The sequence below is a fragment of the Haemaphysalis longicornis genome, unplaced genomic scaffold (genome assembly GCF_048455015.1).
Source record: "Haemaphysalis longicornis isolate Haplotype H1 unplaced genomic scaffold, Haemaphysalis longicornis Haplotype H1 scaffold_10, whole genome shotgun sequence".
Taxonomy (NCBI): domain Eukaryota; kingdom Metazoa; phylum Arthropoda; class Arachnida; order Ixodida; family Ixodidae; genus Haemaphysalis; species Haemaphysalis longicornis.
Genome location: NW_027526204.1, coordinates 118,095,777 through 118,109,496, shown reverse-complemented (window position 1 = coordinate 118,109,496; position 13,720 = coordinate 118,095,777). Strand labels below are relative to the sequence as shown.

At 46.4% G+C, this 13,720-nt stretch overlaps 1 protein-coding gene across 1 annotated transcript; it reads right to left on the bottom strand.

The window, feature by feature from the left end:
* Nucleotides 1–304: 304 nt before the first annotated feature.
* Nucleotides 305–10,278, bottom strand: LOC144157930 (uncharacterized). Its single transcript, XM_077688643.1, has 4 exons — nt 10,005–10,278; nt 7,216–7,473; nt 4,362–4,681; nt 305–818 (listed from the first exon to the last, which is right to left on the bottom strand). The coding sequence occupies exons 1-4, from the start codon at nt 10,272–10,274 to the stop codon at nt 503–505; spliced, it is 1,164 nt and encodes a 387-aa protein (XP_077544769.1). The 5' UTR covers nt 10,275–10,278; the 3' UTR covers nt 305–502.
* Between the last annotated feature and the right edge of the window lie 3,442 nt (nt 10,279–13,720).

The window sequence follows — 13,720 nt, the reverse complement described above, 5'->3', positions numbered from 1 at the left end:
CTGAGGCTTTTGCTCGACCACTGCGAACGTGTGGTGATAGCTCAGCGGTTACGCAATGGGCTGCTGATGGGAAGACAACTCCAAATCCCAACGGATCAGAATTGTTTTATTCTTTACAAACAGGGTCATTTCCTTGACCGGGAAACTACAACTACTACGGCGACAACTAGTTTTTATCACAGCGGGGGCAATGAACGCTTTCGCCCTAATAGTTAGTCAAGGGGTAGGGACTAAATGACTGACACCCCGGATGCAAAAGGCTATCTCGGGGTATTGACACCGTAAACGCTGAAGCCACGCACCCCTGTCTTACGATACCTACCGTAGTACTCTCGAATGGAGTTCAATTCGGCTGTAAAAAAAAAAAGATTACGCAGAAGAAAGATCAGATTACACGCACGAATGAGAGAGAGAAGCTTCAATGGCTATTGAGACTAATACGAAGAAGTCTAATTCCCGCAGCAGCCCCAAACTTATAAAAGTACAAGTCATGCTGCGGCTGCTAAACAGTGAGATAACACTTGCTCTCGGGATTCATGAAAGACCCCTTTTTGCATTGGTAGACCTCGGAGAAATCAGGTGAGTGTTGGAGAGGTATGTTGCACAGGGACTCGATGGCCGGCTCTTGGCTGCACATTAGATAGCAGAAGAAGGCGAACACCACGGCGTCACTTTTCACTGGGGGCAGGTCGAGAGCCAAGCTGCGATTTGCTCTGGTCACCACCTTGTACTCCTGATAGGCAACGCGGAGGGCCACGGCGAGTCCAGGGATGTTCCGTTCAAGAGGGTTCTTATACGAAGCATTGGGCGCCAGGCACCTGCACAGTTTGGGAAACGGAATGACGGTTTTCACAGCAAAGCTCTATACGGCTGCGTTACGAGCAACAATGCGACTGTCGGCAGTGCCGCGTTCAGCAAGAATTTTTGATGATGATGATTGTAGTGTTTAACGCGCCGACGCAACGCAGGCGATGAGGCGCGCCGTAGTGGAGGGCTCCGGATTAATTTTGACCACCTGGGGATCTTTAACGTGCGCCGAAATCTCGTACACACGGGCGTTTTTGCTTTTCGCCTCCATCAGAAAAGCGGCCGCCGCGGCCGGGAATCGAACCCGCGACCTCGTGCTCAGCAGCGCAACGCCTTAGCCACTGAGCCACCGCGGCGGGTCAGCAAGAAGTTTTAACCTCCCTGCTGGAGCAAAATGTTCAATTGAAGTCAATGTAATTTAAGTACGTTAAAAGGTCGTGCCCAAATTGGCCGTAAAACTACGCAATCATAGTGCGAGTTTTATTTACTTGTCAATACCTCTCTACAAATAAATTGTAAACGCCACGGAATTTGCTGCTGCTGTCAATACATTGCCGCCTACAGAGGGAGTATCGCTGCAGAAAATGCCTGTTATCCTTCCTTTCCCGAACATATCTCAAAACAAATGGTATAAAAATTGGCCATTAGGATGGTTGTAGCACTTTACTAAGTTTCAGCTACTTTTAGTAATTTTGTAGTTAACAGCAAAGTCGCGAATATTGTGGAATTCCCATCTTCTATCCACACATAGGCTTCTACCAGAGAGAAATTTGCCCTGCCATGTTATCTCACTTGAGAAAGACTCTAGCCCGTCCAAGTCTGGTTCAGCTAATTAACAAGGGAGTTAGCACACTCGCTAATTACGAACACCCTGCTCTCGTGTTTGCTCGTTTGACTGCGCCAAGTGCGTGTATAATTCTTCACAAGGGGAAGGGGACTCAATTTCTAGGAAAAACACGTGCTATGTCGTCGTAAGGCGTTTTCATACAGACATAAAAATTGGGGAATGGCAGTGGAAAGTTTCTTTAAATGTTGACGGAAGAGCATTTTAAAGATGGTAGTCTGTCTTCGGCTAGCCGGACAAGAAAATTCAGGTCTGTCCGCCCGTCTGTCTTTCTGTCTGTCTGTCTGTCTGTCTGTCTGTCTGTCTGTCTGTCTGTCTGTCTGTCTGTCTGTCTGTCTGTCTGTCTGTCTGTCTGTCTGTCTGTCTGTCTGTCGGTCTGTGGGTCTGTTCAAGAATAAAACACTTCCCATGGTAGGAATTGAGTCTGTCTCTCTCATGTTAAGAAGCCGGCTTTTATGCGGTGGTGCCATTTCGATACCTTCGCAGCAGTTTAGATTTCTGACTTTACCCTTAACTAAGGGTTCATGGGAGAAAGCTTCGAGTTTTAAACATATTTCTCTTACAAAAGTACTGACACGAAATTCCGTGTGACGTTTTTTTTTCTCGCTGCTGTTCCGTGTACTAGCCGACCAATCACAATTGCGGATTTGACGGTTGATTGCAACATACAATTATTTAAAGCCTCCATTTATTCGTGTGGCTTTCTCTTTCGGCAAAACAAACACCGAGGCGGCAGCCATTACACGACGGCGCTCGTGGCGTCACCGTCTTTGTCGTACCACTGCTGGACTGGCCGCGTGCCTGCCCCCACATCGGTCGTGGTCAACATCTGTACGCGCCGGGGCAGCATGACGTAACCAGCGAAAGCGTGGCGTGTAAGCACGGCGGACCAGCGCGCGGCGTGAACCACCGTCGACGCGATGGACACGTTACAAGGGCCCTGACGTGGGCAGTTTGCATCCAAGAGCAGATGACGTTATACTGGCACCGATGTTGAAGAGGCATCCATTTTGAGCTTACTCGTGCACGCGAAGATTAAAACAGATTTATATTATTGCATATTGAAAAATTACAGTTAACATTTTCGGGCAGATACGTTCATATAATTAGGAATCTTTTTACATAGTTATCTTAGCTTGGAACATTCTTGTCAGTGGTGTCTTAAGAAAGGGACTTTGATTTTCGCTTTACGAGAGGTGCAGCAAAATCGAAGAATGAAAGCATGTAGTCGCATATTCTGCGATCCCGAGACAATGAAGGTGTTACAAGGGGCTGTTGGAAGAGAAACCGCTAATCACTTCCTAACAATAATCCGTGCCTTACGTCATCATCATAATCATCATAATCATCACCATCATCATACTCTATCTACGCGCCCGCAGAGCAAAGGCGTCTCCCTTAATTCTCCCATTATCCCGGTCCTGTTTTAAATGCGACCACTTTATCCCCGCACACTTCTTCACCTCATCTGCCCATCTAACTTTCTGCCGCCCCCTGCCAGGCTTGCCTTCTCTAGGGATCCACTCTGTAACCCTTAACGACCTTAATGACGTTGATGACCGCACCTTACAGGCGTCATCAAAATCGAAAATTCTTTGTTGCCCTCCACGCCCATGTGGCCATAAGCATTTACGCTCATAAATAAAAAAGTTTTCCCTCTATGTAGTTGTTGACCAATGTTTCGTCGCAGTAATTACGGCACCTGTACACCAGTTTTTGTTTGGAAGCAGGAATAAAATAGCATGAAAGTAGCTGTAAAAGATTAGCTGACGATCACCATACTCCGTAATGCAATATTTGAGCGCAGCGCGAACTCGAAACTCTTCTCGGAAATGGCACATAGCTGCTGCTTCGCCGGCGCGATTTATGGCGTCGGCATCGCTGAGCCTCTGCTCGTGCAGATCGTTTATGTGCAGCGTTAGACGAAGTGATCGCGCCATCGGGGAATGCATTGCCGCCCGTGCTAACATGGCGTTATCCTGTAGCGAGTAGCTGCCGCGTTTCCCGTGTCGCGCGGCGCAGGCGGCATACCGCCTTCCTTATCGCGCTTTTGCCATACTTCCCTCCTGCTTTGCTCCTCTCTTTACGTTCGGTTTCCTCCTCCTTCTCTTGGTTACAACGAGGTCGACGACGAGGGAGGCCGCTAAACCACTGGAGCGGCCGCTTAAGAGTTACGCTCTAAAAAAGCGGTGCCCTACACGCAAGGTAGGGCATTCGAAAATGAAGATGTGGCTACGTTTTTCGTTAGCCGGCCGTAACTTACAATTCTATTCGAATCAAAACACGCTTACGTCAGCAAGGAAAATGCTGCTCCACCAGTGCGTATGGTTTATTAACCACATAACTCGCAAATTATTAATTCTAACGCTTGCTTCAGCATATGAGGCTACTCATTTATTCATATCAACGCATTTTGGGTGATACTGCTCGTTAAACTTGTTTTATTTATGTATTTGCAGGACCAAAGCATTTTCAGGCACCTATTTTGTGCACGGAATCCACGGCCAGCAACAATTCGACGATTTTTGAATTAGTTTCTTTTGCATTTGTTGTCATTACAATTAGCCGACATATGCCACTGCATGCAGATTCAAAACATGAAGCGTATTCTGGACCGGAATGAGTCGTTTGAAATTTATGCAAGTGTATGCGAAGTTGCACGTTAAAACAGCCGAAAAGTAGCCCACCGACGGTGCCGACGGGTACTTACTTCATGTTAGCGGCATGTGTGGCGCTGGCGCTGGCGCCCTGCCTTTCCACGGATTGGAAGTATAGCACCCCGGCCATTGCAACCCCGAGTCCTCCCAAGGCCAAGGCGTGGGGCGCATCTGGCGCAATCCACGGAGGACCCAAGTTCCACGGCTTCAGGACGAATCTCCGCAGTTGCCCCGACTTTTCCAAATCTTTCACGAGCTCCATGTCCGCAAACGTCGGGTCCAAGGTACGGCTGTCCAGTGATTTTGTGGCCGTAATGTGGTTGTGTAGCGGTTTCTCCGAAAGGTCGGAAATGGCGGAGTAGAACGCCTCCACCTGCGCACCCAAGGACCGCCTGTAGTTTGGCTTTAAATATCACAACGGGCGGAACAATTAGCGTGTTATCACAGCCACATGCTAGCCTGCAAAAACCGTAAACATACAACATCGCACCCATACCGTTCATTACAAAATTGCTCGAAACGCAACATACTTTTGGATTCTTTAAGAGTAGACCAGCTAGGTGATTCTTGAGCTCCGCGCCGGCTTTAGCTGCACAGAGGAGGACTACGTCATGGTACTGAGGGTTCACATCTGACCCTCGTTCCCGCCAGATTCAAAGAATTTCCTTAAGTCGTGTGGCGCTACAGTCTCTTTCCAAGCCACTCGCGCTACATTGCCCAGTCGTTTGAAGAGTGACGAATCATAGGGGGCAGTGGTCTTTCCATCAAACGAGAAAGATGGTGAGGGTGTGCGTAATATTCTCGTCCCCTCTTTTGGGAAATTGACGCGAACGTCTCTCTGACGGCGGATATTAGCTTCCCAAGAACAGTGGTAATCAATCTGACAATTGAATGCGGAGTGGAATAAAAATGCGTCGTAATAGGTCCTTATGATTAAACCGTAATTCAGGCTGATAACGACGCAGTGACGGACATTGTAAGCGGAAAATGCCGGTGTGGTCAGTGAGAGGATTATCTGGGGTGCAGTAGTCTAGATCTGTGTACTTCGCAGTCGAGTTGAAAAAGAAATGCAATGGCTGAATTAGAGTGAAACTATGTATGTCTCACTTTCCGCATATAGTACGCGTCAAAGGAAGTCGCGTCGAAAAAGACTATTCCGCGCTCGCTCCTGACATAATATAGGGCACAATTGATCGTAAAAACATCTACCAAAGTAGTTCATTACTACGGCTCTATGAAAGCGGCGACTTGTTTTTTCTTGTTACAAATATTAAGCTCACCGTGAGGTTGCAAACGTTACATAATTCCTGTTTACGGTCAGCACATGGCTGCCCACACAAGAAGAACAGTCTCAGAAAATGGCTCTTACTCGTGTTTTGTCTAAGCTAACCCGAACCAAAATAAGCGACAAGTGTCCGCGAACCCATCTCTAACTTAGGGCCGAGTTTCATCTACTTTGGCAATTACTTAGTTCACCGAGATAACTGGGACGAGTTTTCCAGCGCAAAAAACGGGAACTTAGAATACAATATAGACGGGACAAACGCTAGCGTTTGGGGACAAACGCTAGCGTTTGTACGATCGGTATTCTCTTAGTTCCCGTCTTGTTTCGAGCGTTTGTCCCGTCCGTATTCTTCACTAAGTTCCCGTCTTTTTTGTGCTTTAAAACATGATGCCCAATTATCCCAGTACCAACTTCCCACCTTTCCGCACTAGTTCACAGAGAAAAAGGGGCTCCGGAATGGTGCAGGGGGGAAGGGGGGGCAGGATGGGCCAGCTGTTGTCTTTCCGAGATTACACAGATCATAGCACTCTTGCTTGTATAACATGGTTTGTATAACGTAGCACTCTATAATTTGCATAATACATAGCAAATGTATTATTGATGGTTCTTATGTGCTATTTTTTAATTATGATTGTGCTATTACGAATAAATTTGTGAAGAGCACTTTTACTACGCACACTGTGAATTGACTGGCTCAGGCCTCTGTCAGGCCACATCCGCCTTTTGTCTCAGCCTTGCATTACTTTTGACAAGAAATGAAAATCAAATCAAATCAAATCAAACCGAACAAAAGGGCTGGATCGAGTTGCCAGATTTACAAGGCTCAATAGGACTGAGTCATTTTGCAGAACGTACGAACTGTCTTCCAAGGCTAATTCTCAATTAGCAGTTCGTTTTTTTGTACCTTGTCACTAACTGTAGTGTCACTTAAGCTTTGCTTTTTCTGCACGTAGGAGTAAATAATATACTCACCATAATTGTACTGACGATACCGACTATGTCACGCCTGAAGGCGCTTCCAAATTCATTTCAAGTGCCACGCAGTTGCTACGGTCACTTTGCCCTAATATATGACCTATTGCTTTAATTAGAAGAATATTCCGATGGTTAAAGTGGATTGTTATATAAAATATAGGTTTTGGATTCAAGATTTAGTAGGAAAAGCTGGGGCGCAGCGATGTGATAAAACTACCCATTTGACACGCCGTAGAAAGTGCACTGCAGTTTCTGAAACTACAATCTCATCAATGTAGTAACCATCATCACAATCATAATCATCATTATTATTGATTGGTGTGCATACCACACATTCAAAAGATTTCCGAAAAGTCTGCAGCGAAGTTGCAAATGTTATGGAATTCCCCTCTGCTTTTAAACCCTGGGCTTCTGCTGGAGGGAAACCAACAGGCCCATGTGTGTCCCCAGGAATAAAACTCTAACCCCCCCAAGTATGTTTAACTGAGTATGCTCATTCTCTAATTGCAAACAAGGATGTTCTGTCTTCCGCACGCATTCCTCATTTCACTAGTCAATGCAAAGGACTATGAATGGTAAGGAATTGAAATACTGCATGGGTTTCCCATCTAGTAGGCGTAGCGGCAGCAGCTTTGTCACGCTCTCACTTTTTCTGGCTTGCACAGTGTGTGGTGCTGGAAAAGCTTGCTTGTGAAGGGTTCTTTGGGCGGGGGCTCCTTGTGTCCAGTCAGCTTCATGCCCTTGTCCTGAAGCGACTTGCCGAAGGCTTCCCAAATGGTGTCCGCAAGGCGGTGCACGTACTGGAGCGAGGACTCCGGGACGTTCTGCCAGCTGTGCACGTTGATTGCGAAGCGAAAATGGCTGTACGTGTCCGCGACGCAGTATTTCTTGTGGTTCCTTATCGCCTGCGAAGAGGCCACCCCGGCCAATTGAAGCGCGCAGTTAAAAACGTCACAACTCTGCTATTTTATACGATCTCAATAAAAAATAAACCCATTCGCACCCAGCGAAAAATTTGCAGAAAAAACGGGGCTGCGCTTCTTCTGTATTGCCTAGGACGTCACAAGGCGCTCGCACGAGAAAGGCACCGCCCTCGTAGCCCTAACTCTACGGTTCGCGCAAAAAGATCGGCAGCTAGAGATGAGTCGCAAGACTCTTGTACTTTTCTCTCTCCCCTAGCGGAGGCAGAGAAACCCGCTTTGCTAGGGTGTCTGGATGCGCGCGGCGGGCGGGCGCGCGCATCCAGGCACCCTACGCTTTGCGAGACCACTGGGCCCTCTATCGGTGTGTCTGGAAACCGGGTTCTGAGATGCCGCGGGTAAGTCTGCAACCATGGAGGAAAGAAAGCTTTTCTTTCCTTCATGTGGGACAGAGCTCTTCGATGTAGGCAGTTGCGATGCTACGCCTCAAAAAACGCCCCGCACCTGGGTCCCCCCTGCTTTGAATCGTGGGTACGGTGGCGCCACTGCGGCAACCACACGCACTATCCAAAAAACAAACTAATTATTCAAACAGGCTATTCAATATTAAATGTCGTTTTAAATGTACATAATTCTTTATTTTTTGTAGTTTCTTATGTTATTCATTGCTTCTTTAACTGCGGTTTTTGTTGCGATTGTTTCTACGACTACGCAACGGCCTCGACCAATTGGCACTTGTGCGGGCATTCCAACACAACACAGGTCCGACCTGAAGTACTAAATTTGTTCGGCCTACATCGCACTGTATGCCAAAACTAATTCAGTATCTGATCAAGTGGCTCTAAATAATCCTTTCAAGCATGCGTAAGCATTCCAATGTGATTTTTAACTGTCTTGCCGCCGGAAGACCGGACATGACTCGCAGCAGACGACACTGCGCAGGCGACAACGCATCTTGTTGAACACACGGACGCATTTTTTTACTACTTTTGGTTCCAATGCATATAAACAACTTGCGTGGTTGAACACCTTGGGTTTCTTCGGCAAAAATGATTTACTTAAGCACCAAATACCATTTTTCGCCCAGCTCGTCGAGTGACCACGTAGTATAGTTATTTAGTCATCAACAGATGGCGCCACTGTAGTGAAAAAATCTAAAACAGTGGGCCAATCATGGGGCCACTTTTTGATGGATTGGGCCTATGGGAAGTTTCGCAACTCTTATATAAAAAAACCCTGGTCTGGGAGCCTGCGCCCACCCCTGCCTGACGCATAACCTTCAGCAGACGGAGGAAAGGATCGACCTAACGACACTAAATAAAGGCTTTTAGAGTATCGGCACTCTTTTCTGTCATTGGTATGTGTCGCCGGAATTTTCATTTGTCGGTCGGCACCACGTGATATTTCGTTACATATGGGCGCAGCCATTTTGTATCGGGGCGCCTCTCCTCTCCTCTCCTTTCCTCTCCACTCCTCTCTCTCTCTCTCTCTCTCTCTCTCTCTCTCTCTCTGTTGCGCGGACGCTAGAGCGGCCAGTCATACTCTGACCGTCTCAACCAATGGCGGTTGCGTTGGGAGAAATGGCAACAATGCAAGCCAGCAACAAAATGACCCCCAGGCGCTTCTGGATGCACGAAGTGGCGGTACTATTAAGCGTAGCTTATTTAGTGACGCTAGATCGACCTACAAGAGCTTTGCGCCTTTTAGCTGAACGCCGAAAGATTCGAAAGTCACGGCTTTTCAGAAACAAAAAGAACAGCGGCTTCTTCTCGTGCAAAACGACGGAAAGCCCAATGAGGCGTGCTTCGTTTGTGCGTAATCTTTCTGACCCGTCTTCTGTGTGAGCGGCAAGTAAACCAACAGAAATGACAGGCTATCCACGTGGCATAAACAGGAGCAGCAGCACAAAGAATGGCCTGCTATCCAGTTTTCGCCTTTTCAAGGGACAATATGAACAAGATAGAACACTGTTTATTTGAAAAAAAACCTACGCTTAAGCACTTTTCTGAGCTCCATTCGAGCAACGAAAGACGTTGTCTAACAAAAAAAAAGCAGGAGAAATATTGAAAACATTGAAAGTTCCCACTCGAGTGACGTGTAATGGGCAGGCTTCATGTCGTATGGCATAGCATAATATAGATTTCAGTGTGTAATTGGACGTTAGCATTGAAGTAATTCAATCAAACAGACGTCATAGAAAAATTGGTAAAAAGTATCTAGGGCGTCTCCACTCCTTCACAGATTTTCTTCAATATCTACACTATGTGTTCAATGTTTTCAATAAAATTGGTATCATTCTTCTGGGTAAAGAGCAGTCTTTTTAATAAACCAAACTTCTACACTGTTCTTATGGCCCTTTTGACTCTTACCTCCTATAGGCAGTCTACTATACCTCGGGAAACTAAACGACTGTGCCGGACTATCATCTCCTTATTTTTTGTCTTCTCCATTATGTGTATTGATTGCAGCTCAAGAATACATTGATTTCCATAGAATTTTTCAAAAATGCCGGATACCTCATGCATGCTCGAGTAGTAGCTGGACAGCATTTCGATGCTAGTGTAGTGGACCAGTGCTTGAACGCACAGCCAGCTGAAGTAGTTCAGCATCCTTGATGCCCCGAACACCGCAAGGGTCTGGAAAACGGCCTTGAAGTACTCCACGTGGTTCACGACGATAGAAGCAACGCTGTAGAAAGGCTGGTCGGGGAAGTAGCGCGCAAAGGCCGCTTCCCACATCGCGTACGTGGTGGAGGGCGCTAGGGTTGTGATGTCGCCAGGCTTCATTTGAGCACGCTCCCTACGAAAACGCAGAAAAGCGTGTAGACGTGTTGTCAACGTTAAGATTCAAGATTTGGTCTCCTTGATTTGGCTACACTTTCTTCACCAGTTGACGTGGTGCATCCCTCTCGCACTCGATTTGCCAGTGCAGCTAGTGCCACCTGCACTTCGGCCCTCGATTTGACGCCGTGCTGCACGAGTTCTACACTTCTACAGTAGCCTCTGTGCGAGTTCTCGTCTCGTGCAAGGTGCAGCGGGCTTTTTTGCGTTTTATGGTACTCATCGTAGGAGCCGGCTCCAGCATGATACTTGTGTCAGTAAACGGAGTAGAAACGACAGCATTTCCCGTTTTTGACGAGAATGGTCGTCACACGCAACAAGATACTGCATTTTTGTACGAAACACAAAGTGAGTGCAGGGTGACGCCATTTCGAAAAAAAAAAAACGCGACCGCGCAAACACGGACCGCAGCAGACGACGTTTGTGCACTTTTGCCTCGATTCGGCCGCTGCACGGAAAGCGCTAGCGTACGGCTGCGCTCGCACTGAAATAACTGGCGCTGCACTTGCACGACACTTTTGTGAACTAGTGCACAAAGTGCAGCTAAAGCGAGGACACCTAATTTTTCCCGTTTCTTAAAAATGAAACACCGCTTCCTCTATCTGCTACAGTAGTTCAAGTGCTCAGCTTTGTTCAAAGGGTTTCTTACGCCGTCATTGAGGTATGAAGTTTGTTCGTAGATGGGCTGGATTTTGCGTCGTTCGGACTTGGACTTTGATTGTTGACGTTTTAGGCTTTGGTCGTTGAGGCTTTGCTCTTGGCCTTTACCAATTCCTCTCGTCCTTTTCACAGAACGCTTCGTGATTCATTTATCATCGTTTTTTAGACGAAAGGGCTTTCACACTTATAGGTGCGGAACACTTTAGAAGCGCGGCTTGTCGTCGTAGCTTTTACGGGGTCATGGTATCAAGCCACCCCTGTCACGTGGTCTTACGTATCCAAACATGGGGTACGGAAACATCCCTGCTTCCCCTGGTTTGGATCTAAACGGAGCCGTTTTCAATCGCATTGCGCCACACATGCCATGTTAGTCATATGCAATGTGTTGGGAGGTGATCTTTGCGATGCGCCGTTGCCACGGAGAATGCCGTTGCTAGGCCGGAAATAAGAACAACGTCTTATAAAATACTAAACAAATCATGAATTAAGAAATTAATCGCACCAAAATAAGGAAACCTCAATCCAGTATCTATTTATAGGAGATCTCCGATGTTGAGGCACCGTGCCTTGACTACTTTCGGTAAAGACATGCTGATACCGAAGCTGGTCAAGAGAGCGCCCCAAAGAACCTTTGGCGAATCACTGCTCCACACGGGATAATCGACGTTGAGTTTAACAGCTTTAGGTTTTTCGTCAGGCTTTATATTCCTGCTTCCAAACTGCTTTGTCCATGCCTGAATGGCACTGTCGGATAGACGTCGGCTGCGTAACGTGAGGGACGAAGGTACAATTGGGATCACGGCTTGTGTTTTATTCTTGAAACGATAAATGTGCGTGCGCTCATCATCATCATCGGTTTGTGAAAACCATTGTGCAAGTTGGATTCCTGCACTGCGTTTCGCGCGACGAACGCCGCTCTTTGACGCATAGAAAGCTTTGCTTCAAAAGTTGGTGGCTAGAAAATCTTGGTCGCAAGTTAGGCGTACTTCATTCTCCTCTACCTGGTCTCGCGATGTCAATATTCATGGTGCCGCTCAACATTACCAACAAACACGTGTCATTCTACTCGCCTGTGGAGTCACTGGCGACGGTTTCTAGCGAGAACCCAGAACGCGTCCCGCTCTCCCCTACAAAGATCTGGCAGAGATGATTCCCTTACGGCCCCAGTACATTATGAGTTATTAAATCAGCAAACGGAAGGTACGCATACAGAGAATGCAAAACCATTGTGCCCACGCGAGGAGCGCCGACCGTGTGCCAGACGCCGTTACAGAACCGGTTCTCCACTTTGCAAAAACCATACCTCAACGCCCCAAGTTGTGGGACTCCAAGCGCTTTTGCATGAATCGGCCGTTGCACATCAGATTAGTTTTTTAGCAAAGGGCATTCATGTTTAAACCCCGACGATCAAGCATTTCTTATAAAGCGTGAATTAAAGCGGGAACGCCCAGAACAATGTCAAATCAAAGCACCTTTCATGTAACGAGAAAGCTGACTGAAACGGGAAGCTTTCTCTGCGCAAAATTATGTGGGTGTAGCAATTGATCTTTTGGGAATCTATTTATTATAATTTCCAATAAATTTTTTGCTTATAATTGTAATATTTTTGTTCGTTTGTTTGTTTTTTGTGCATTTGTTATTATTTATTTATTTATTTATTTATTTATTTATTTATTTATTTATTTATTTATTTATTTATTTAGCAGTTCCTTGCAACGTGTGTCAAAGTACAAAATGCAAGCTGCGTCGACCGTGCCGTAATGCCACAAGCGGGTAGACCTCGTCTTCGTTACGCGAGGGGCGCGGGTTCTATTGCGACCACGTGAAGTGTTTTTTTGTTTGTTTGTTTATGTGACTTTGTGAAAACCCATCATCATAATGTGTCCTGATGATGATGATGATGATGATTCCTATTGGTTTCCCCTTTGAAGCGGGGTGATGACATGTCATCTTACCAAAAAGGACTAATATAACCATGTTTTACACTCTTGGTTTAATACTAGCGCTGCTTAGGGCAGGCACTAAAGCTTATTAGGCCCTAAATACTTTCTTTTCCCTGTTACAGGTGGTAACTGTCCTAGGCAATATTCCCCTCTCTGCTTTTCGTCCACCAGCATTCTAATCTTCTTTTCGTCCCCTCGACAGCCTTGAAGTTAACTTCCTCTCTGATACCCTTAAATCCTAGGGCTTCTGAAAGCCCAATATTCCCTTCATGTATATATCCCAATATTCCCTTCCTACCCCTGTGTAAAGGTGGCTTTCCTGCAATGCGTTCTTACGTACGGTCGCTATGACCGATGCGAAATAAGCTTTACTTTAAAAAGGATTCAGAGTCCGCTCGTGGTAGCTCGAAGCTGTTTTCACTGTGTAGGCTTAAAGGAGCCATGAAGAGAAAATGCAACTTCGCTTAATTTGAAAGAACTAGGATTCAGTGTCTCACTCAGGTCCATCCCAGCCGCAAAAGATGTTTTTTAACAAAAAAAGTGCAAGAATTAAACAACTGTTAAATTTTGCGCCACAGTGACGTCTCATGGCGAAGAGTGACGTCATACGGGCCAACAATAAAACATAATTTTCAGTGCGTTAAACGCACGTTAGCATTCAAGAGATGTTGTTAAACGGAACTAGATGCCCCATTACAGCGGTCCAGTCATGTGTCTTCGCGACTGGTCAGTTAGGCGGCCGCCAATCACACAAACAAGGTTCTGTGACGTCATGGAAAACTTGGTATC